A 25,818-nucleotide genomic window follows, 5' to 3' on the forward strand; every position below is an offset into this window, starting at 1 on the left:
CATTAAATCACTCCAAGGAAGCTTTCAGTTACCATTGAAACTGGTTTTATTCAGCTGTCTCTAGAAATTACTGAGGTTTGGGCTTTTTTAAATGCAAAATATTGTATGAAATTTCTTCCCCATGGGAGAATCTAAAAAAGCAGAGCACAAAAACAAAATCTGTAAAGTTGTTTCCATTTGAATCGCACTGAAATTTAAAACCAGACTGATTACCACCTTCAGTGAAGTAGAAACCTCACCATTATTATCAAACTACGTATGTTTTTGTCTGTGAGTGGAGAAAGATTTTTGATAACATGAATGGTAAAAGCTGAAGGAGGTTTTGATAGTAGGAAAATTTTGCCAATATATGATAATAATGTAATCGTCTTTTCCCATGTGCCTTTTACAGCACAATTAGAGTACACATAAATGCTTGCATTCAGAAAAACTCAACAGCTTCCTTTCTATTAAACAGAAGCAAATAAAAGACACGTGTGCATGGAGTCAAAATGAAGCTACTCTTTTTGCAGATCATGCCATTGAAAATGCAGCCTGTGCAGAGACTGCAGGATGTGGGCCACAGAGATGAACTCCCTCCCTTTCCCATCGCCCATGCCAGGATTCAGAGCCACAGGCTGTCGCCTGAATGTATTTAACAGAAATATTTCATCTGACGGGAGGCAGCTAAGGAATGAAATATTTGAGGCTTCATTTGCTGACCTCATTGGAGCCTTCCAGCATATAAAACATATGGGAAAACAAGTAATAAGATAAATTAAAAGGCAAGAGAAGAGGTAAATTTACAACTACTATCAGCAGATCAACTCTACTGAAGATAAGTCAGAGTTACACAGGGATTTTTCACTCTGAAATGCAGCTTAGATTTTATCCTGTACAGTAATGCAGTGTTCTTTGGATTTTTTTATCATTTTCCCTACTGAGTTTTTCATTCCTCTACAAATTATTATTGTCTTTCATCAATTCAGACCTAAGAGTGGAATGATTCAAAATACTCCTGTGCATCACTTTTTCATATCTGTCTCCATCAGGACAAGACAGAAAAAAAACCAATCAGGCCATATTTCCTGCTATAAAAATGTTTCACAAATCAAAAATATATTGAAGAGAATTTGTTTAGAAAAACAATTAGGGAAAAAGTTAGCATTATAGTGCCATACAGACATTTCCTGGTTAGATACCAGAAAGCTGTTACTGCGTAATATTGAATACCGAAACATTTTAATAGAACAAGTTTAAAGCTAAAAAAGCTAAATACTTTGGGGTTTTATTTTAAATAATATGTATTATTCTGAAAGCTGAAAATTGAAAAGACATTTTTCAAGGCTGATGCAGGATACTCAGATGACAGCACAAGTATGGCTTGACAGGCCTTGACACTCAGTGAACTTATCTAAATCCTTTGTGATGTAGGTTTTCACAAGCATAGTTGCTTTTATTAAATTTAATTCTAGAAATGCCAACAATCATCTTCAAAGATTTCGTGTCAAATATTACTGTTATTTGTAGTAGATCATGACTTAGCAGCAGCAATAAAATCAGGATGCAGCTGTATTAGCTAAACTAGTAAAACTGCCTCCAGATGTGTGGGTCTGGATAAAAATGAGTGATCATGGATGGCTGCTCCAGACCACATCCAACTACTCACTGAAACCCACTCCCAGAGGAAATGGCCTCTTCAAATCTACTGACATAATTTCACATATTTATCAAAATTATTAGGTCATCCTCACTATATTTTGCTATAATTTGTGGTTGGCAATGTTATTTTAGCATTTCAAATTATCAAATACAAATTTATTATCTTACATCTCATTGCAGTTTATTTTCTACGGAAAATCTTATTCTAAATTCATTAATATTCATGTATTGTACTTGATGTATGTAATGCCATAGCATAGTACTTTATGGAATCCATTTACATTTTCCCAGTTTACAACCAGGAAACAATCAATAGAAATTCTGGTTGTAATGCACAATACTATATTAATTTTCTGAAACTTTGGAAGTGGAACAGAATAAAATCCAATTTATATTTTATTTTTACTGCCTGAGAAGGTGCAGAACCCTGTATAGTGTCATAAATTTAGGATTTCATACTGATATTTTCCACTTTGAAAGGCAAATATTTCAAATACATTAATATATTTAAGGAAAAACACTGTATTCTATATGGTATTTTGGTGTAAATCTGTTTTATAATGTGTTTGATAAACTACCATTTAAGATTAATTTTACTCTTGGCATAGGAAACATATATATTAGATATATAATATTGATTGTGTCACTTTCATAGCCTTCACATCCTTACTGGCAATATGAGTAGATAATTTTATTCCTTTATTTTTTTTCTAGCTGAACAATTCTTCAGCAAGAAGAGCTCCGTTAAGGTTGGAGCAGAAAAATTTACACAGATGTAAAATTTATTCTGCAGTAAAAATGTATCCAAAAGGACACACCTGGGAGCAATTCTGAGCTGTGATAACAAAATGGATTAACTGAGCACGGTGAGGGAACTTTAAATATAATCACTTTCCATTTTCTGTTCAGTTGTTGCTTAAATCTGACTCCAGCAGAGGCCCTGAAGCATATAAACAGCAACTGTTGTGACCCATATAACATAAAGTTTCAGGCCTGAGGTCCAGCTGTCAGGCAAAGGGAGCATCCTCACCTTTCCACTTCAGCGTTTATCAGCGCAATTCATGAACACACCAGACAAGGTAATTGACACTAAATGCTCAAGAGAGACCTTAGATCAGTTGAGCAGGGAGGAACAGTAGCAGCTGACAAGCAGTTGCCAGTATTTCCAACCTCATTTAGCCCAGCTGTGTTCTGTATTACCAGTCTCTGTTTCATAAGTAAAAAAAAGGCTGCCTGCTACATGGCGTGGAAAAGGCATTTAATCATTGCTGGCCTCAGAGGACCCCCCTGATCGAAATGTGCTGCTGACAGTGAATGACAGGAACATTCTGTTAGTTGAGCATACTCCAACAAAACACCTGTCTGAGCCAATGTTCCATGGCCTTCAGGATCTTGTATGTAGCGAGACATTCTTCCCAAATATGCCTGAAGTTAATGTTTCCCCAGCTAGACATTGTTTTATAGAGCCTGTCAAAACTTTACTGGGGAGAAGAGTTACTGCACTGCAGACCAGGACACGTGATCCCCCAAAGCACTGAAAGAAGAGTTTCCAGAGGACTTTTCTGTCACCTACATAACAGAAGACCAACAGCAAGAAAAAAACCTATATATCTTCAGCCAAATCTATTAGCCCTTGAGCAGCTATTACTGAAATGATTTTTCACATTGATCTATGTCAAACAGCTTAACATACAGCATTTATTGTCTCTGCCAGATGAAACTGTGTCCTTAGGTAAACATTTGTCTCGAGAGGAGTGAAATTATTCTAAATAGAAAAGGTTGATAGTGCAGGAAATTATAGATAATTTTTCAAAAGGTTGTTTACATCTCAAACAAGACTCCTGCCAAAGAAATGCCTTGTATTTTATCAAGACATCCAGTAAGGGGATGACACCAACCCAAGGACACCATTAGAAGTCTCCAGCCTTTTGAAGACACTGAGATAGATGCCCCTGCACTGCACTTAGGCCTGTGGGTATGAAGTACATTTGTGTGAAAATGCTTCTCCCCCTTCCTTCTCAAGGAAGATCTCAAACTCAGATTAACCCCATAGCAGGGTAATAAGTTTAGCTATAGGGGCTAAATCCACAGTCCTTCATGGAATAAAAATTTCAAGCAAAGCCTACGCATGGTCTGCATAGAGTTTTCAGTGACTTTGTGTTCTTGTAGCTGTTTCCCTGCCGTGGCCTGAATTTCAGTTTCCTGTGACAATCCTTATTCTCAGCTCTCCCAGGTTTCCATACACATTCTCATCCTTTTTTAAACAAATCTTGAGATACTGCCATATGTAATTTATTTTCATTTTCTCTCTTCAGCTACTGACTTTTCCTTTCTTCACCATGCCTTCAAGTTCTGTGAAATTCCTAAGAATTCTAGTTTCTGTTCCTGGGACTTGGTCAGAACTACTCTCACAACACCTACAAAAAAGAGCCTTAAGCCCACATTTCAAGTTTCACTGTGAACTAATCCTGGATTCATCCATTGTGTTTAAATTCCTGATTATTTTCCCTTGCTGCCTGCTAGAAGTTTTTGATGGTCTCATTTTAGCACAGACAGAGCTCCAAAGTGCATTTTGTTCTTTTGGCACGGGCATCTGAGCTTAAATGATTTATATGTTGTACTGTGATGTTCCACAATATATTTCAAAATGTCAGGAATTTAGATATACTTTGAAGAAGGAATAAATAAGGTTTGATCAATATTTGACACTACGTTTTACTGTCAGTTGAGGAATAAAAAGACTGAATTTTGAATGCTCACACTCACCTTCCCTGACTTTGGTACCTCCAAGAACTATTGCTGATATACCAACAGATGAGGACAGCAGCCAGATACAGATATTGATTATCTTTGCTTTGAGAGGTGTACGGAAGTCCAGAGCCTTCACAGGGTGACACACGGCAATGTATCGATCGACACTCATCATGGTGAGTGTGAAGATGCTGGTAAACATGTTATAGTAGTCAATAGAGATCACTACTTTACACAGCACATCACCAAAGGGCCAGGAGTTCATCAGGTACTCGGTGCTTTGGAAAGGCATGGTCGTGGTGACAAGTGCATCTGCCATAGCCAGGTTGAAGATGTAGATGTTGGTCGCTGTCTTCATCTTCGTGTACCTGCAGAAAAAAAGGTAAGCCCATTTAGATATGTAACAGTTTATCAGTCAGGCTTTGCCATAGATGGGGGTTTTTATGTCTTTTCTCATCTGTGATAGAAATGTACACAAATGCAAGACCCTTGGGATAAAAGTGAACACACTTTATTCAGTCTCTCAGCACCTATGTTAGCAGTTAGAGCTATTTACCACAGGCAAACCAGGCATATAAATACATTTTATCTAATTAGACAAATGCTGATTTCAATACTATTTTCTCAAATCCTGCTACAAGAAAATATCACTGTTAAATTTGGAAGAGATCAAAATGGTTTTTGTTTCTTTTTCTTGTAGCTATCGGTCAGTGACTGTGAGATTTCTGGGTTCGCTTTGTGGAAGAAACTGTTATCCCGTTCTCTAGTAAGATTCCAAGCTAATTGCTATGTCTGCTGGGCCAGATTGCTTCTTATATGATAGTTTGTCTTCCTTGAATTCACCACAGTGCCAGCTGATACAAGTTTTAGTCATTTCCCTTCCTTGTTCCTCCCTTGCCAATTTCTTCTCCTTTCTTATCATCAGCTTTTACCCATCCTCTCTTTTATGACTGATAATGTAAAAGATTAATATTGTTTAAGCAGGATACCACAGTGGGGAAAAAATTGTCAGAGCAGTATTTTTCTTCTGCATCCTTTAATTTCATCAAAAGCAAGCCCTGGTTTTGTCCAGCTGGTAGGAACCTCAGCCTACAATGAAAAATAAGATCTGTTTCTGGAGATGACACCCTGCTTTGTTGGGCCCTAATGACAGTTTTGGGGACACAGCCTGTGGAGGACTGCTTCTGTCTCTGTGATGAGCACAAAGGATGATGGAGGGCCTGCTAACATGGAATATACCTAACGCTCCTTTCTGACATTCTTCCCCTCAACCCTTGTGTTTTCTCATTGCTGTTAATTTATCATTGGATTTAAAGAGATTTTCTTTCTCAAAACTGCTGCAGCCCCATATTTTGACTGTGTGTCCGAACTAGAATGTGTACATGTAACACACACAGTAACACATGTAGCTACATTTTGCTACATGTCACTAATAATTTACAGTGGAAATATAAGATTCAGCCAGTTTAGGCCATGAACACATAGGGCAATGTGTCTATTTGCCTCTAAAACTTCAATGCATAGAATAAAAAAAATTTTAAAAAGAAATTGAGCAGTGCTGTCAAATTGTGCCCAATACGTAAATTAGATATTAAATAAAAAGTGGGAAGAAATTTCATTTTATGACCAATATGAAATGTTAAAAAATATCATTGGTTTTTCTAAAACACTCTAATTAAGACTTATCAAGGAAATAAAGCCAAATGGTGGTTTGAAGCACAGGGGAAAAAACTGCAAGGGAAGAGACAGTACATCCTTCTCACCCACGTACCAACCCATCAGTCAGAGCTGGGCTTCTGCCCCCCCACTGGATCAATCTCCTCAACAGACCCCCCAGCAGAGGGGGGCAGTCTGTCCTGTAGATCCCATTATAGCCCTTAAGGCACTGTTCAAACACAAATACAAGTCTTTATGGCTAGAAAAAGCAAATATAAGACATACTAACAGACAAAAAAATCCCTCCTGGCTAAAAAAAGAAGAAGAAAAAATATTATCTCCAAGTGTATCTCAGCTGTAAGACTGAACAAAAGTTCACTGAACACTCAAAAATCTCTGCTAAAGTGGACTAATTTCCATTAAATGAAATAGAACAGTAGAAGGACAATTTTGCTTCTATGGACATCACTGATGATATTTGGAATTGCTGTCTTGTTCACATTGCAAAAAAAAAGACTATGGAAAGTTGGAATGGTTGCATAAAAAGCACCAAAAAATAAATGAAGGGACTGGAGAAAATTCTTTCTTTGACTAACTTAAAGAGCTCAGCATGTTTAGTTTATGAAAAAGAACACCAAGAGGTGACTCGATTACAGTGTCTGAAGGCCCTCACAGGGAGAAAATAGCAGGTACTGAAGAGTTCTTTAAGACTACAAAGAAAAGCATAACAAGAACAAATATGTAAAACTCTTAAGAGAGACAAACTCAGCTTAGAAACAACGACAGTTTTTTTCCTAACAGCTAAGGTGATGATTACTGGGAAAAAGAAAGTGGTAATTTTTCCATCCATTCATTCCTTCAAATCAAGGTTTGCTGCTGTGCAAAGGGTCTGCTTCAGTCAAATACAAGTTATGAGATTCGACACAGGAGCATTCAAATGAAATGTAATGGCCTTTGACATGCAGAGGTGACACAAGTAATCATTCTTCTGAATCATTATTTCTGTAGATCTTTAAAAATTTCACCAAGGGTTTGGACAGAAAAAAGTTGCTTTCAAAATATAGAAGAATTAGTTTGACCTTTTTTCCTTTAAGGAAATCAGAAAACAGGGGAAAAATATCGAAGATTTTATTAGCCTTGAAAAAGCAAATTTCTGAAAGTCTTTATATCTCACATTTCCCATTCCTTGCAACCTTAATTCAATTATTTTATGTGTGTGCCATTACAACTGTATATACCATATTTTCCCAGTATCTCTTTCTCTTTTCCTCCTCCCTAGCCTTCCAGTGGAAGAACAGGAAAGAAGTGCTGTAAAATAGAGCTAGCTTTTTAGGCATTTTCAAAACCCAGTTTTTTGAAGCTGCAACATAAAGCATGTTCTCTGTGTATGCACGGTTTATGTTCTGTATGTAAATTGAGCAATTTTTTGGACTATGCAACACATGCACATAAAAGAAAACTAGTTTTACCATTACTACTGATCCAACAGGAAGGGTGTCTTAGCATTCACAGGTCAAAAGAAATATAGTCATTCCAGCATCAGCATTTAGACAACTTCCAATGTAACCAAGTCAAAGCTGTATATGGGAATGAAAGTTTAATAGGGTAAAGAAAAACCCACAGCATGCCATTTTGTCCCCTTTGTGAAAGATTTGCCTCATTTCAGGGATAGATTTGCACATAGCAATCCTTGCTTTGATAACCTTGCCTGGTGTGCATCTAGTCCATCCCACAGCTCACCAGCGTGGCAGTCCCATGACTAGCTGGCCTTGCCCAAATCCACCACGGTTCACAGACCCCACATGCCTCCCTGCACCATTTATTATGCACCAGGATAGGCACCTGACCCCTTCTGACAGACTTTGAACAAGAAGGTGGAAGACAAATAAATACAGCGCCAACAAATATCTCATTTAGCAATCAATTCTCCCAGGCACTGCAGAGGGATCATGCATACCTGACTCAGGGATGAAGGGTGCACTGGCAACCTGAGCAATGCTAAATCCAGGCACATTTGACTGATGCAACCTTGAAACTCATTGATCTCACTCTGGTAACATAAGGAGTTTGATTACTTTTGCCTGGAAACATTGGCTTCTGTATAAATGAGGTATTGGTCCTTAAAGTTATTAGGCAGTATAGATTAAGTCATTTAGAAGTTTATAAACTTCATTTAGAAGTTTATAAAATTGAGAAATGCCTCTGAGAATCTGGGCTCAATCATCCAAACTCCTTTGAATGTTTTTAATTAAACACCTAAAAATTATTAAATGCCTTCATGCCTCTGAAGATATGTGCTTGCAGGTTTAATTAAAAGTCCAGCTAAAGGAATGGAGTTGACTGCTGTTGCTGTCAGATGCTTTCAAGCAGACCCTGATAAAGTCCACAAGATGAGGGATTTGCCTGCTTTCCTACAACTCATTCTATTGCACCACCGCATAGAAGGAAATATTTTTTTGTGGTCTGGGTTTTTCCCACTGTACTCTCCATTCACTTGAACAAACAATCAAAACAGTGCTTGTGTAAGGGAATCTTGTCTTCCTTTGGAAAATTAAAATTCTTGATCAAATATCTGAATTCATTTAAGTTAAAATATTTATATCTCCTTTAAGTACTTTAGCAGGACAGATAGGGTAAACCTGACCATCATTACAGCATAGATGGCACAGTGGTAATTAATGACAAACATTTTCTTAGTGTCTGAGGTACAAGTTTCAAAGACTATTATAATATTTATAAACCATGGCTGTATAAACTGCTCATGGGAAATCCCATGTCTAGAAAATCATTTGTTAAATACTGGGACTTCTTAAGAGAATGGCAACTTTTCTAATACTACATAGGAATAGAAGTCCCTCTTTTAAACCAGGTGCTAGAATCTAATTTCAAGTGGCAGAAAAACCTCTGATCCCTTAAGCTGGTGGATCTCAAGACTGCTTGTAAAGCTATAAGCAGGCCTCAAGCCTCTGTAGACTAAAAACTGGAAGATATATCAAAGCTGCAGAAAAATGGTCAAGATGAAACAACTCTTTCATTTAGATGGGGTTTGGTTTTTTTTTGGATGGGTGTATGATGAAAGTTTGCAAGGAGCAAGTTTTAAATTATGTCTACTTATGTGTCAAAAGTAAAACTCTCAAAACTATTAGGCATCATTCACCTTCCAAAAATTGAAAGTTCTTTGAGACTGACTTTAGACTGACCCCTAGAAATTTCCCCCTGTTTCTCAGTCGACTCATCATTACTGTTCTTTTCCCTCTGGAGTGGAAAATAATTTGCACAAGCTTTTAAGACAGTAAATAAGAAGAAATCACACCTCCAGCCTACGTTACCAATGAAATTGTGGGAGCAGATGAGGGAAACGTGCTACTAAGGATCTGGTGTGCTTTCAGGAAAAAATCTGCTAGCTGAGCCCCTTAAAGTTATTATCTCAAGCTGAGGAAAGGAGTGTGATACTAAAGTACACTCTAACATTAGAAAAGATGATAAAAGATAAGAAAGAGGCTCTGGTCAGAGTTTTTCATGTAGCTGTAGTAGGATGAAGTGATGAAATGTTCCCTTCAGTGTGAAATGAGGGATGGGGAAGGGAGCAAAACTAACAAATATACTACACCAACCTCCAGTTGCAGAGGGAAAGTACAAAAGCATAAAATGCAATGAGGAATAGCAAACACAGATTTTTCACAGATACCTGGGTAAGTGAATGAAAATGAAAGCTAAAGCACATCTAAAGCAAATTACAAAAACACCTATCAGCAGGACGCAGGCTCTGTTCCACTAGGTTCCTCTGAATGAAGTATATGGAGATCAAGCAGCTGAAAAGCTTAGTCAGGAAAGCTGTAAATCTCAAGGCTATATTTCAAGTACACTGAGTATAATACTGCATCAGAACAGGAAGAAAAAACCAAAAAACGGTCCAGGAGGATCTATTGCAAGCCCATACCATGTCAAAGGTTTGGCTCAGCTCTCTCTTGGATATTCATAATCCAATACATAAGTCTTATGCCAATATGAAATGAAGTCTAAGGTCATTTAAAGAATACAAAAATTAATATGCTGCAATTTTCATTTTTGTATTGGGTTATATGACGTTATCATGTTTTGAACTGCCACATTTTAGCAATAGAGAGGACCTCTCTATTGCTTTAAATACAGGAAAACAGCTACTGCACATATTTAAAGGTTGCCTGTCTTAAACACCAAACCCTTTTGGACCTGACAAAAAATTGTTGTCTACAAAATTATATCCTAAAGTGGAATCTCTTTACTTATAAGCATCCAAAGATACCTATTTTAAAGCAGCTCAAAAAAGAAAAGCATGATTTTGTCTTTTATTCTCCCATCAGGGAGCATGATCTATGTGAATGTCAAAAGGTGTAATTAAAATCCTTACAATTTTCCACCACCATTACTTCTCTGCACTAGCCATAAACTGAGCCTGAACAAGATCTTGTGGATTTAGGTTGGATGTGGAAGCATTTTTTTTCCTGACCTAAAGAATCAGGCTCTGAATTAGTTCAAGTCTACATATATCCTGGTCAAAGTGAAAGAAAAATTCACACTACTTAATGAAAATGAACTAATTTTTCTCCTTCTATGATAAAGGTTTTTAATATTTTTATGTGAACTCAAGAGCCTCTCTTTGAAGAAACTATAAAATGTTAAAAAAAATTCTGTGAAATTTTTGCTTCTGTGACTTTAGCAGCAGAGCTCAGAGGTCAAGGTGCTGTGATCCACTGTGGCTTAAAATGAATCAGTGAGAATGCGGAATTTCACTAAATTGGTACTTTATCTAAAACCATTATGTCTAATAATATTATTAAAGAGCCTGGACAATTAGCTCAGACTACGTACCTGATTTTTTTTTTGCTCACTGCTGGTAAGTAGAAATAAATACTGAACTTGTCAAGCAACTTATTCTATCCCTTGATAAACCTCATGCTGCTTCAGATGTTTCCCAGTGACGAGTCATTCTGTGGGGAGTTCCCAGGGTGTTAGACCATCCTAATCCTTCTTACTTGCCACAAGGACATTGCTCTAGTGAGTATTGAATCTCTGTCTCTGGTAACATCCACCTTTCCTGTTGTTCTTTTCTCTTGGAAATGTTTGGGGTTTTTTTAATAAAGGATGTGGGCTCCCTTGGCAAAGTGCTTCCCATGCGTTTATGGGAGAAGGAATTGAGTAGGACACACACTGCCTGGCAAAGAGAAAAAAACTCATTGCTCAAGGAAACAGAGATAATAGCTCCTCCAGGAAAAGATTTCTCAGGGTCCTACTTTCCTTGTTGGAAGCAGACAATTGTTATTGAATGTTTGCTTCCTCTAGATGTTTCTGCAGGACAGAAAAAAGGAAAGAACTCAGAAACCACTCACTCGGGTCTTGGGGTATGGGTATCACTCTTGTTCCCAAAACAAGGCAGCTGGTCTCCATTTTTGCCACAGGGATGAATAACAACTGACACAGCTGAGAGTGTTTAATAGGACAACTACACACTCAGATGTGTGGAGACCCAAATCTCTGGTCAACACTCCTGTAATAAAGTTGAATGGGAGACAAGGGACTTGGCTCTATAGCAGGTATAGGATTATGTGGTAAGACAACAAATGCACATATCAGTAGTGAGCCAGCTCAGGAAAAGTCATCAGTCCTTCTTAGGAGGCAGCTGGCAGGCTTTCTCTGGACTCCATCCATTTATCTGTTTTCCTCACCTGCTTCAGGGAAGCCCAGAGCACAGACCTCCTGAACACACACATTCCCATAGCAGATGATTCAAGTGAAATGCAGAAAACTTTAAGTCACAGTCAACAGAAGAGCACAGCTTGTAGCTTCCATAAGTGAAAATATTCTTCTCCTCTGCACTTTAGCAAACCAGTCATTCTAAAAGGTGTGTCTAACAGTGAGTCCTGATGCAGTCCATCATCCAGCAGCATGGTAAAAAAACTTTTCTGAGTGTGGACACTAAATGAACATTGAATAGATTGTCTGAACTGATCCTACCATACAGCTTTCCATCTGTCACTACTCAAGGAGGCATTTGCCAGTTGCCCAAAAGTAGCCACAGTGGCTGGACTACCAGCAATGCAGTGGGAAGCGCATTTAGCGAGTATAAAATCCTCTGTGTTCCACGTGCAGCACAGCTAAGTTTGGGAGCATGATCTATGTGACATTCACTCTTATTGCATTGATGACTTTTGGAGCAGAGATGAGCAGCAGCATGTTACAAAGGGGGATTGATACAAGTGGAGAAAACAGGAAGGTTCTATTCACTTTCTTACCGCGTATTTGCAGACATTTGTACACTGAATAGAATTGTCTTCTTATACTCTTGCAGGGAACACAGAGATTTCATTGAAAATGATGCCTCAAAACTGAAAACAGCAAACTGCCTAAAATTAATTTTCACTTCCATGGGGATTAAAAGGTGACTCTAATGAGAGTTGAACCCTCTAGCTTTGGGTGAAATAAATATTTCAAAGATAATTCACAGCCTGGCATGTCAACTTCCCAGTAGAATCACGTCAATTTAAAGCAAATTAACAAGTAATCTTTTGATGTTATCAAAATCTAGTATTAATTTCAACCAATATCTTAAATAATTTTCATTTTTGTGCACTTTCTTTAAAAAGTGCTGTGCACCTTTACGTATTCTTGATTTATATATTTTTTACATTTTGTGGAATGCCAGCATGGTCAGACATCCCTCTTCCAATATCCTCGTTGCATCTGTGCACACCCTCTCCCCCCAGCTAATTCAGTTTGTGCACTTATGCCTGTCTGTAGACAAAATTATATTCCTGCTGCCTTTTCCTCATATCTCTCTAAATTCACAAAAGAAAATAACAATAAGCAAAGAACAAAGTCTCCCTTGAGGAGAAGAGCACAGATTCCACACTTTGCAAGAATTATCTCATATTTAGAGATGGAAGGACCAAAATGGAGACCTGAAGTATAGTTCCTGGAAGTAAAGTGTAGCTGGATGCTTTTTCTTCAGAAAGAAATTTGTAAATGGAATCAAAACTCTTCTTGGGAACCCATCTGTTTCAGAGAATTTAACTGAAAGGGACCAATTAATTACCGTTTGAACAGACAGTGAGAGTGGGCAAGAGAGGAAGATTATCTTCCCTTGTCCTCAATGTGTCCCAGGCAATCCAAATTGCCCAGTTAAGGATTTCCTTTCACAACACCCTTTCAGCAAATCAAAAATCCTCTCTCAGAAAAAAAACTAAACGAAATGTTACCACTCTTCTCTCATTTCATCATCTTCACCAGAAGGGCTTAGCCAGTCTGCCTTCCCCAACACCACTGTGCACCCTCCCTATGCTTCATCCAGGATCATGAGCTACCCACCACTCTCCCGTCTGACAACAGGCAAATTATCTGAATCTTTCTGCCAGCAGCCAAACTGGAAAGTTCTTCTAAGTTTTCACTTTGTTCCAGTTCAAAAAGATTCTCTGTAATTCATCTTGCTTCCAGACACTGATTCCAGTTATGCCTTTCTCTGAACTAAATGATTACCTGGCTGTTAGCCCAGCGGAAATGTCTGGACGGATACCAAATTACTTTCCAGAAGCCAAACACATTACTCACTATAAGCCTCTCTTTAATACTGTCTGTAGTAAATATTCCTTTCAAGCCTTTCCTCTGCTCTCCCTGCCTTTCAGTATCATCTCTTCTTATCACAGCATGACCGTAAGTCAGGTTTCTTGTCAGCTTATAAATCCCAGGCCTCACTTAGTCACTGTCTAGCTGGGTTTTAAAAGATTGGAAATAGTAACATTTTGTTTAAATGGTCTGTGCTTGTCAAACTATCAATACTCTTTTAAAAGCCTCTCCTCTTTCATGTTTCCTGTTGCCTTCCTCTTTGTGCCATCTGTAAAAGCTTTTCGTAATGATCAGTCTTCAAAGTTGGGATGGAAATTATGTCACGTTTGAACTAACGCTGCAGAACTTATCAAAATTATCTCCATTCAGTGAGGTAAGGCTAAATTGTGTTTGAAATCTGTGGTGAATTGCTATCAATCCATTTGATGCCTCTCTACTGGTAGTAGTAAGGTGTCAGATTTTTGATTAGCACAAGAAAGGTTAAAAGTCATAAACTTCACAAAGTATAGTACAGTTCAGCCTTTGCCTTTAGCAACCAAACACTTGATTTTATAAAAGAATGAAATCATACAAACTGCCAGCAATAGGGAACAGGTAATCCAGTTAGGTCGACTCTTCTGAAGCTTAAATTTTCATTTCAGAACAATATTCTTTCCAAATATAATTTAATAAAATTAGAACAATAATTTAAAGCAATTTAACAAGTAATCTTTTGATGGTATCAAAATCTATTATTAATTTAAACCTATGTATCGAATTATTTCATTGTTGTACTTCTTAAAAAATGCATTTTCATTCTTGTTTGGAATGAATGATGAAGAAATATTAAAAACAATCTGGAAAGGAGTCAATTTTATATTACATTTCTTAATACACTCTTCCTGTTATGTGAGACACTGTTCAGCTCAATGAATATAAGAACAAAAAATGTATTCCTGATTAAACTTTTTCTTCAACATTAGACTAAGCAGAGGATTATAAGGTTTCTCTTTTCCCTTAGGAATCAATTTACATATCTGTGACACAACCTCTTCTTTAAAATTCTTGAATGTAGAAAATTATTCAGTTCACTGGAAGCTTGAAAGACAATTTTAAAAAAAATACAAGATTGGCTCTTTAGGATCCTGTTGATATGAGCTGGTCTCAGGAAGTTACTTCAGGAACAATGAGGGTAAGATAAATACATAGCAAAAGTGCTTCTGGAGAGGGTAAGAGAGAGCATCTCCCAGAGTTTTACCAGAGTATGTTTCTGGTTTTGCTAAGTGCAAATCTATAGTTAAAGCTGTAACTTTAGTCTGGAGATTTTTCTTCCCTGCAGCTGTCATAAGAAACTACCATTTTGTTTAAAGCCAGCACTAAATTTTAAAGAAAAAAGTCACGAGGGTAGGGGAATGGAGAAAAAAGCCTTCTTGCTTCCAAGGACAAATAGGTTTTTTTATCCCCTTCAGCCAACTATTTTACCTCCAGGAATATCTTCTAAGACCTCAGAGGAAAAGCTAATCTCAAAAGAAAAGGTTTGGGGTTGAGGTAAATTCTGGTCAAGCAAAGAACCACACAGCTCTAGGACTTTCCTCAGGTGAGGTCAGATAACTTTACCTGGTATCTGCAAACCCATTTCATGGCTCCCCTCCTCCTCCTCCTCCATAGGGGAGGATTGTGCTTCCCACACAGTGCTTGTATTTCCCAGCAGTGCAAGAGGCAATGTGATGCCCCCTTTCTCTCTTACTCTCTCATCGGGAAAAAGCAGCAGCCACAGGAGAGCATTACATCCCATGTGACATGGCTCAGCATGGACTGTCCATCCACTCAGCTGTCTGCTGGCTGACAGCAGAGCCCCTTGGGATGGTGCATGTGCTGCACAGCTGATCCAAACACAGGGACGGTTCCTGCAAACCACCCACACTGGGAGAGCCGACCACCATGGGCAGGAACAGAGTACCAATCCACTGTACATTTAACACAGAGCTTTTTCTGCACATTAAAAATGAGCACTCTGTGTGTGTCTGAGGAGCCATGGGTGCTTACAGTAGACCTGGTCTTGCTCTGTTACAAGTTTTAGTGATTAAACTTTGGCTTTTAAATCTAATTGTTGCTGTGTTTTTAAAGACAGTGAATGCCAGCATCTCCATTTTACATATGAGGAAGCCATGAAGCGACCTTGTCAGGACAGGAAAAAGTGTTTGTTCTCAAGCCAGAGAAATGTTATAAATTCAACCAACATGGTGACTATTTTATCCCAACACAGAATAAGTAAATTCAAACCAAAATGTAATTAGCACATGCTTTTCACTTTCCTTCGAGCCACACATTGGGCGCCACTAAAATTTGTTCCAGTTTGGCCAAATTTAGAAATATATCCTCTGAGAGAAGGCAGGTTACAACCATCCCTCCCCCACCAGGTTCGGGGAAAAATAAATTTTCCTCAAAGGAAAGTGAAAGAGATAAAAACTATTTATCTAACAAACACACAGGAAAGGGATAATAATGCTAAATAATAAAACCTCTTGGTCTGCTGAGAGAAACCTGGGAAAATTTCAGAGTCCTTCCATAGATCTCTCTCGCCCTCCTTGGAGCTGGGATGGGGTGGTGGGCCCATCTCCAGGGTGGTGGAAATTCCTCCTGATGTATTCTGATGTTGAAACCGTCCAGCAGAGGAAAAAAAAGAAAAAACAAAGTCCCAGGAATAACGTAAGTTCAACTCTCCATCTCTCTCTCCAGAGAAAGAAAAAGGAGCTGAAAAAACTGGCCAAAAGCAAGTGAGGTGCCTTCCCCACTCTCACTCTGATGCCGCAGCTGAAAAAAAATCTCTATCTCTGTGTGACCTTGAACAAGCTGCAAACTGCTCAGAAGAAGAAGAAGTTTTACTCAGGTTTTCCTCCCCCCTCTCAGGCTCAGTTTAAAGGCACAGAAAGGCACAAAGTTAATTTCTGGGCATGGGGCAGCAATAGGGGATACACATCACAAAGTCACCCCAAGACAGTGTTGAAGCCTGATAGTAAAACCAAGAGAAGAATCCAGGTCTTATAAATGGTTTAAGAGGCCATGCTGTCAACATTGCACTAAAGGACCATTCCCAGTCAGATTTCAACATAAATCTCTCCTCACAGGAGCTGTACCAAACTCTGCTACTTTTCTGTCAGGAGTTTGTACATGTGGTTGAAGCGACATTCTCCTGTTATTTTTCCCTCTGAGGAAACTCTGAGTTTTCCCTCTCAGCAGAAAAACCCCCCACCAGACCTGTAAGAGATTTCATTCACCCAGAACTCTACACATAAGCTACTGAGGTGCTGACTCACTGGTCTCCATGAGCTTCTTTAGCAGCCCTCAGAGCAGAAGTAGCAAAACCAGTCCTGTAGTGGTATCAAAGCAAGGAATTGGACAAGGTCTGCCTACACCACAGGCTAAGGCTGAATTTGAGCCTGTTTCTGAGACATCGCAAGACTCTGGAGTCTCCTAAACCTACCACAGCATTGACACTTCAACATTTTGGCTGAAAGTCTCAGAACACAGGGGGTCTTCTTTTTTGTCACCCAAAAGGTGAGCCCGTGTCAGGCCTGGAGTGTCAGGCAGTTGGGGTGGACGATTATTGTAATAATTCCAACTGAACTGTTCTAACAACATTAGACAATGTTTAAATGAGCAAAGGGAGAAGGATTCGTGCCTGCCTTGCCTGCCTGTCCAGAGGGGGTTAGGAGGAGGAGGGCAGATCTGGAATTCAGAGCTGAGAAATGGCAGCAAAGGGCCTCAGACAAAGCCTGTACTCAGCTGGAAGGTGAAGAAGAGCCACAGTATGTTCCCATCCCCTTTTAGAGTTGTGGCAGCTGGAGGAGAGGTATTGTGAGATGGCAAGGGGACAGGATCTGCCTCTCCCTTACCATCTTCTCCCACAAACTTCCCTTGGCTTTCCTCAAAAAAGGAACTAGTAGGAACCTGTAGGAACTAGTAGGAAAGTGAGCTATAACTATCTAGAGCCTCACAAAAATAGTCTTAGGCAGGTAGCAGAAGGAGAAAAAAAAGCAAATACATATGCACCAGTGTAATCCATCCATGCTAACTTTTAGGGTTAAGTTTGGATTTATTTCCACTGCCCAGGCCAGTTTATGAGCTGACTTTGTTACTGACTACTGGCTTAGAAAATCTCTGCCTTTGCAGCTGTGTGACTGTCAAGTATGGAGTCTCTTTTCTTGAAGGAGAAATACAAAAAGAAATTAAATCTCTACCCTGAAAGAAGATCAAAAGGGCAGGCAAGGGTATAAAAATCACACCATCACAAAACTGGAGCCAACCACTTGTTCTAAACTGACCAGAGGCACCTTTCTTTATTGCACTGACTATTAAATGGAATTTTATTTTCATTATTCAAGAGTATTCACCTGATTATAACTCATCTTTTTGAAGTACCTCATCAACAACTTCAGTTCTCGTAACTTCCCCTTACATCAGGGCTGACAGTTACTTCAGCATCCTGCAATTGCTTGACCCTTATCATGCATGCTTTACTAAAGAGAATCCCTTCCAATACCTCCATTTTTGCCATGTACAAGGTGATTTCATTGGAATAATGAATAATCCACAGTCCTAGGATTTTTTTTCCAGAAATATTATCAGAATTCAAACGGGCTGTGGAGAAAGAGTCCAAATTGGAGTTGCATGATTTCAGTGCCCTGGACTGCTCATTATCACCCTGCTGAACTGCACTGTCCAAGCAAGCCATAGATTGCAAATGAAAAAGACAAAAAGACAGAGGAAGCACAGTGCAAGCTAAAATATACACCAATGCAAAAGTGTAAGTGCAAGCATAAGTATCAGTGCATTTCACTAAGTGGCTTAGTTAAAACATTCACTAACACAGACACAGAGCTTTCTCCTCTTTCCTGAAAAACAATTTAAAAGGTATTTCAGCACCTTCTCTGCTTTCTTCAATCCAACACCAACAACTGGAGTTGAAAACTGCTAAACAGAGAAAAACATCCCTTGCTTTACATTAAGCCATTCCTCCTATCTTTATAATCTCCTGGCCTTCTCTCCTTGTTAAACTAAACATTAGGTACCAAGACAGCAATGTATCAGTGTCCACATGACTGGATACATGAGCTGTCCCTCGGGGTCTCCTCAGTGGAAATAAAAGCTGCCTTGTAGAAGTTTGCTTCTTTCACGCAAGCCTTTTTCCCTCGGACGCCAGCAGCATCTCATCCCTAGAGGGCAGCCAGTGAACGCAGCTGCAGGCACAAAGCGCTTTCCCTCGGGCTGCAGGATTTATCACATTTAACCAGCTTGTCCCTTCTGTCTCTAACACAAGTCCAGGCAAACCACTGTGACAAACAAGACAGCAATTTGGGTCATTTCAGGTGATTTTTTCCAGTTCCTCACAGCAGAGCTTCCAAAAACCACCCACTCCCCTACCCTGCCAAACTTAGAGACAGTCTTTTGCACCTCTTCCAACCAGCACCCAAAACCTCTTACCTTATGATGACAAACATGACCAGGGAGTTTCCCACCAAGCCGACAACGAAGACTACAGAGTAGACAGCAGTGATGATGATGGGAATGGCGGGGGAGATGCTGGTGTGGTTGTGCTGGCCATCCCCAAAGGCCCCAGTGGCATTGCTGTCATAGTCTGCCCAGCCTGGGAGCCAGCTGCTGCTGGTGCTGGGGGGTCGGCAGGGCCCTGGGGAGCAGGTGGAGTCTGGCTCCTCACGGAAAATCTGTATGGGGGCATCCATAGGGGTACAGTCCTCACAGGCAGGAGGGAGACCAGGAGGAGGGTGTACACAGCAGGAGGCAAGTATGCTGGAAAGAGGGAAGAGAGAGAAAGAAGTATTTTCACAGCCACAGAACATTAAGACCTCTAAAACTTGTAGGTGTTAAGGGGAGCTCTGCTGTGATGGGAACTGTAATTTGCCAAGCAGAGATTTAAGCAAATCACATTCATACTAAATTCTTGCAAGTTTTACATCTTGCTATATAATGCTGCTTCTCCAAGTGCACAAGGGAAGTTTTCCTCCACTTTCAAAGGTTGCATAGTGAAGCAAGCCAGATGGGAACAGCTCAGATCCACCCCCACACTTTAACCCTGTCTTTCCCATCTTTCGTATTTTAAGTCAAACTGTATCCTAACAGAGGCTCCTCGTTACCTAAGCTCTGCTATAAAGGGGAAGGAGACAGAGAAACCCACCACCTCTCTGCACACCTGCCTTAACATCCTGCTCTGAGTTATTCTTTCCTGATCCCATACCTGCTTTTATAGAAAAGACACATTAGTGACAAAAAAATACCTCTTTCAGTCCAGGAAAAGAAGCGGAGTCCTCAAACAGGTGCTCTTTGCAGGAAAAGAAAAGAATAAAGCAGCTGTGCTTGGCTCCTGGAAATGCCACTGACCACCTAGGACTTTTGAATGTGAGGCACCTGCGCCCTCGGAGACGCGTGCTGGCAGCAGAACCGGTTCCCGGGCACCAGCTGCACCGTGTAGCAGCAGCAGTTGCTGCTGTTCCAGCTCCCACCACTTCGCCTTTTCTGTCTCAGGCTCCCTCTGCCTCCCTCTCGCTCTGCCAGGGCTCCAGCAGCACTCTGCACTGATGCACACGTTCTCCACTGTCTCTGTCCCTGCAGCTCGGAAGCTCACATGACTTCTTTCTAAACACTGAGATGCAGATAAATTAAAAGAAAAGCAAGAAATAAGTTCTGCTATGAATGAATGCTTATTTTAATACACTTTTCCAAGTTGTCTTCCCTCAATTCCCCTGCACTGCCAGGCCTCAAGCAATGATGCTCTTTGCCCTATAGAATCTCACAGGATTTCAGACTAGTAGACACTGAATAAAAGAGGAATTTTAAATTTAGATGCCTTACCTGGTCCATCAGCTCTTTCATGCCTCAATTCCACAATTGTGTGTCCAAAACATTTCTCACTGGGTAGCTCTGCCCCTGCTCCTTTGCACCTGCAACTTCCAAGAAAATCAGAAGCTGGCTACCAAAGAAGAGAGGGGCACCCAGATAACTACGTAGTTTTTTTCAGTCTGTCCCACACCATGTGAGAAGCCAAGAATTCCCTATAGCACTGTCAGAGCTCCATTCTCCCAGCTGCAGCCAGAAACAGGGAGATGGTGTGTACAGAAATCACATCCCTCAGGGCTTATCTCTAATATATTCCCTCAACAGGAGTTGGTAAAGCACCAATATGTGTGTTCTAGTATCCCTGAATTTGCACACAGACCTTGAAATCCCCACCAGGAGTCTCTAAATGGTAAATTGGGACAGAAGAGGCAAGACCCTGAGTTATTCCTACTCCTTTGGAAGAGGCTGGGAACAGCCAGACTGGCTGCATCTCAAAGTGTGCAGCAGGAAAACCAGTCCCTGGAGAGGAAGACAGGCTGTGGGTTTCCTTCAAGCATTTCCAATCTTAAAAGTTTACTTCATGCTCCTCTTGTTGAGTGTCTGTGATCAGGCTGAGTTTTCTACTCTGAAACAATTTTTTTCTAAACCTATAATCAAGAGAATAAATTATGTCAGCTCTGAGTGAGAAGTCATGTGGGAGGCTTAAAAGGTACAGAACCCCCTATCTTAGAGGAACAGTCTTGTTCAAATGGGATAATGGCTTTGACTGTGGTCACTGTTTTCTCCAGAAGTTCAGTAACTGCTCACCACTATGTGTGTAGAGCTGTCTAAAAGTTTCACGTTTAATGATGATGGATAAAAATGCAAAATAACAAATATGTGACAAAAATGTTCCTGAGTCAGGGACACAAACCTGAGCAGTTATCTTTTTTTGAAGATGAAGTGACATCCTAACATAAAATATACTTCAATTCTGTTTTTATCCTCTGCAATCCACAATCTCCTGCCTATGTACTGAAGGGAACTACTGTTGCTATATCTTCTCATAAATAACTTTACTGGTGATTTTCAACTCCTTGTTAGCATCTTTCCCAGACTTTTCCATATCCTGGAATTAAAATATACAAGAGAGATTTAAGATAGCAATATTTTAGCACTCCATGATAATTTAGCTCTTAAGAGCAATCATTTTGTCACTCTGCAACTGCTACACAGGGAGCAGAAACTTCTAAAAGGGGAAGAAAATCCCTGTTCCCTCTAAGGACTGACACCAGACAGAAGGCCCTGCTTTCAAAGGAAAGCAAGGAAATATTTAAAGAAGAAAGACAGCACAAAAAAAACATAGTCTCACCATGCAGCTGCAATTTTCCTCCAGTAATGTTCTCACAAACATGTGGCTTACATGCCCCCTGATTTTTTTGCTATAATACTTTAGACCAGTAGTGTTCACCTCACTGGACTCTGGGAAATACTACAGAAATCACTTGGACTTTTTAAATTAAGAATACAAAACTATGTATCAAATTCTATAATTATAGAAAATTGTTTAAGTTGTAAATTCCAGCCCTCAAAAGTGAAAAAAATATCACGTTCAACTGCCTGATACCTAGGAACTACAACGTGCATTTACACAAACTTTTATTTTCCCCAGGCTCTCTGCCTCAATCAAAAATCAGCTACACAGTATTGCTAAGTATGAGTGGAAGGGCAACCATAAATCGTGAATTTGGTATCTGTAAAGTGTTTTCTTTTGCAACCCTAGTGAAATTATTTGAATGAATAAGAAACTCGGGGGGAGGGAAATATGAGATATTTAACAACAGCAGGTAGGAAGGGGTTCAGCACTGTCTTTTTTCTTGCCAAAAGCTAAAGAGCTGCCCCCATCAGCACAGCACTTTAAAACCTTAACAGTGTGGTACGACATTAATTCAGCCCTGACTCAGAGGCAGGAATGAAGCACATTGAATCACTGGCACGACTCGGTGCAGCACCGTGCCAGCTGCTCACCATGCTGCAGCACAGAGCCAGCTCCATCATCCCAGCACACACAGGCTTGGAGTGACAGCTGTTTAGCTCCTGACATTGTTTCCCAGGGAACCATGACACTTTATGGGTTTCAGTCAAATGTGCAGGATAGGACAAGCCTTGAGGTTCAGCCATAAACTGTAACACTGGATACTTTGGAACAGGATTATTTGCAGAGATCACCTTCTATTCTAGAGGCTGGAGAAGAGTCCACATGAGTTAAGTGGAGCACACTGTCAAGATGCTTTTTCAGCTACTATTTGTTTTTACTACGCGATTGACCAAAGGCTACGATGATAGTGAGCCTGTGTAAAGGTAGGAGATGCTGGAAACACTTTCTGTTGGCTCCAGTTGCCAGGGAAACAAAGTTCTCTTGTCTCTCTGCATCCAGAAATGTTAGCTCCCTGTGTGAACACAGCTCTCAGGAAATGGTGTGTGGTTTATGCTCTTCAAAGACCTGAAAGGGAGAGGAAGGGGGAAAAGATGAGAAGGTATATACAATGCTACTTAAACAGCTTTTATACATATATTTTGTTCACAGCGGACTAAACATTCAGCATAAAACATGTGCTTTACTTTTATTTGTAGATAACAGAAGTTCATGTTACTTTTTTTAAAAAATTACTGGTACAGATCTCCACTGCCACCTTCAGAAACCAACCCAATAAAGTGCTGAGCACTGGGATAGCTTCTGTCCCAAAACATGTCTTCCTTCCACAGAAAAGTCCCTGGGTGGTTATGAAAAAACCAGCCACCCTGAAACTGCCAGCTGCAGGGAGGGACTGGGGCAGGTCTTGAAAGGTTTCTGACCCTAGGACTTTAAAAAAGAAGGGAGTTGCACAGAGAAGAGCTAACTGGCAATGAGGAGGTCAGTGGCTGGGATTAAGGAGTTCAGAAGATCCCAGCAGGAGGCCATCTGCCTTGCTCTGCTGTCACCCTGCCTCCCTGCAGCATCACTTCTGTCACAGCTGGCCATGGCATACATGCCAGGACCCTGGAGCAGAGGCAGAGTTGTCAAAACAGGTCACCACTTTGCCATCTTCCCTGCATTTCATTTCATCAAGATTCTCAGCTGGAAGTTTTATAACTTATCACTTTTCTGGAGCAGGCTAGAGCTCCGACTCCAGAGAAAACAAAAGGATGCTGAAAGCAGATGAATGTGAGCTTCAGAACAACTTCCAAGACTTCTCTTTAAAAGAGAAAATTGTGGTGTTCTTCAGATATCTGTATAAAGATACAGATATCTGATCTACAAACCAGCTCATCTGATACAGGTATTTTTAACAAAAAACACCAATTAAACAAACAAAAAAGTCACACATACTAACCAAACAAAAAGCAACAATGACAGAACAAAAAAATTACATCTCTCTAACTATTATTTACAACTACCTCTCCTGTGGGCATTATCAGTTAATCATCTTTCATGGCAAGTTGGCTTCCCAGCATGTGGAAGCACAGTTCTGCCAGTGGGTGGTTACCCTGTTCCAGGAAGGGAATGGGGATCAGCTAACACGTCTTGAACTTCCACACAGCTTCGGTTCTGAGACAGGAGATGATGATCATGCCATTAATAAGTTTTATGGGAATAAATAGAAGCCACTTTAAGATTAGCCTGGTCATTTCTTTTTAAGATGATCCCAGTAGATTGTGTGGGATAAGTACTGACTTCCTCAAAGAGCTCAAGATCCTGCAGAGTCTTCTCTTTCCCTTTTTAACAAGAAAAAAAGGACGATTCATTTCCATTAAGGGTAAGAACTGTGTTGATTACATGCCAATGATACCTAAATCTTAATCTTCTTTGCTTCTGACTTAGAATTGTTTGTTGACTTATTCTAGTGCCTGGCAGAATTAAGACCAAAAAATGATGTAGCTGAAGCTAGAGAAGAGTAAATTTTCCACACAGGCCCTAAACCTTGCCCCTCCCACCTCCTCTGCCTCCTGCCTGGCACCCTCATTCATACATAATTAATGGCTTAAAGACAAGTGCTGTGGTGAAAGAGGGGTGAATTTAGCTCTCTGAATAAGGGTTGTGCCTGCACCAGCTGACTAAACCAGTCTCTGCTGACTCTGAGACAGTGGCTGCTGACTCCAGGATGGAGTGGGGAAGGCTAAACCCCACTTAGTCGTTCCCCCTTTCCTTTTCCCAGCTAATCAAGTCCTATTAGTCACTCAGTGAATGCTATAGAGAACCTAGATTTGCAGAACGGTGCAGTAAAAGTGATGCTAACTAGTGGGGAGTGACAAGTAAAACAAGGCATGGATGCCACACTTTGCCCCAGTGCAGGAGGATGGAAGTGACCTTACTTAAACATCTACCACTAATGCTAACAAAACAAACCCTCAATTACTTGAGGTTATTTGGGCTTATTTAAGTCACACCAAAAAAAGGCTAACAACTGGCCAGCTCAAAGTCTGACTCAAGGGTCAGGGTGAAGCCCAAAAATTGTCAAACTGTCCAGAAAGCCCATTTAGCCAGAGCACACATGGAAAGAACTGTATGTGAGGGGGGATAGTGACCCCACCACTTCTCTGTGCAGTCTGTTGCAGTGTTTGAAAACCCTTTAGAAACTTTTTGTAATATCCCACTAAACCTCCTCTTGTGCAGCTTGAGGGAATTTCCTCGGATCCTGTCATTTGTTACTTGGGAGAAGATACTAATATAAACAAAATTGCCCAATCAAAATTTATAAAGAAATGACATTTATTATGCGACCGAAATATCGGTTTCAAAAGCCACGATCGAGAAAAGCAGCCCCGAGCCCGGGGTCAGAGCTGGGTGAACAGGCATAGGTCTGATGTCTATCGCATCAGACCTCCAAAGTTCACCACTGCTGCTTTGGCTGGTCCCTTCTTACACAGTTTTTGGGCAGAGTCTGAATTAATTCTATTCTTCTCGTATTCATGAAGTTTTCTTGTCCCGGAGTTGGGCTGCACAAAGCCTTTCCTGGGCCTGATGAATTGTCCATCCTGGGTGATGAGTGGGCTATTTCTGCTGATGGATGGGCCATCTCTGGTTCCTGGAATAGTTATTCTTAGTTCCCGGAATGTCCGATTCCTTATCAGATGCGATGTAGATATCAGAGTGTGGTGATCAAGTCGTCATGGTGCAAATGTCCTGGTGATAAGATCCAACCCCACCTAGGTGGAATCCTCACTTATTGTGAAAGAAATACTTTTAGTGTTGTGAAATTTTTCTCTCAACCAGGCTGGTGCAGGGATTTAGAAACTCGGTCTCTGTAGGGTCTAATTACATTTCAGTTTTATATATAATAGCACGAATTACATATTTTATTTATAACAATACTGACT

The 25,818-nt window shown here is 40.1% G+C and overlaps 1 protein-coding gene across 1 annotated transcript in view; it reads right to left on the reverse strand.

Annotated features, from left to right (window-relative positions):
• The window catches only part of OPRK1 (opioid receptor kappa 1), a 75,206-nt gene that overhangs the window by 2,661 nt on the left and 46,727 nt on the right, over positions 1-25,818 (reverse strand). The window contains exons 4-7 of the mRNA XM_010401177.4: positions 20,497-22,963; positions 19,923-20,287; positions 19,111-19,437; positions 4,408-4,760 (exon numbers count right to left, since the gene is read on the reverse strand). Coding sequence (XP_010399479.1) covers positions 4,408-4,760; positions 19,111-19,370 — 613 coding nt within the window. The 5' untranslated portion in view covers positions 19,371-19,437; positions 19,923-20,287; positions 20,497-22,963. The remainder of the gene's footprint in view (positions 1-4,407; positions 4,761-19,110; positions 19,438-19,922; positions 20,288-20,496; positions 22,964-25,818) is intronic.

This window comes from Corvus cornix, chromosome 2 (genome assembly GCF_000738735.6).
Source record: "Corvus cornix cornix isolate S_Up_H32 chromosome 2, ASM73873v5, whole genome shotgun sequence".
Taxonomy (NCBI): domain Eukaryota; kingdom Metazoa; phylum Chordata; class Aves; order Passeriformes; family Corvidae; genus Corvus; species Corvus cornix.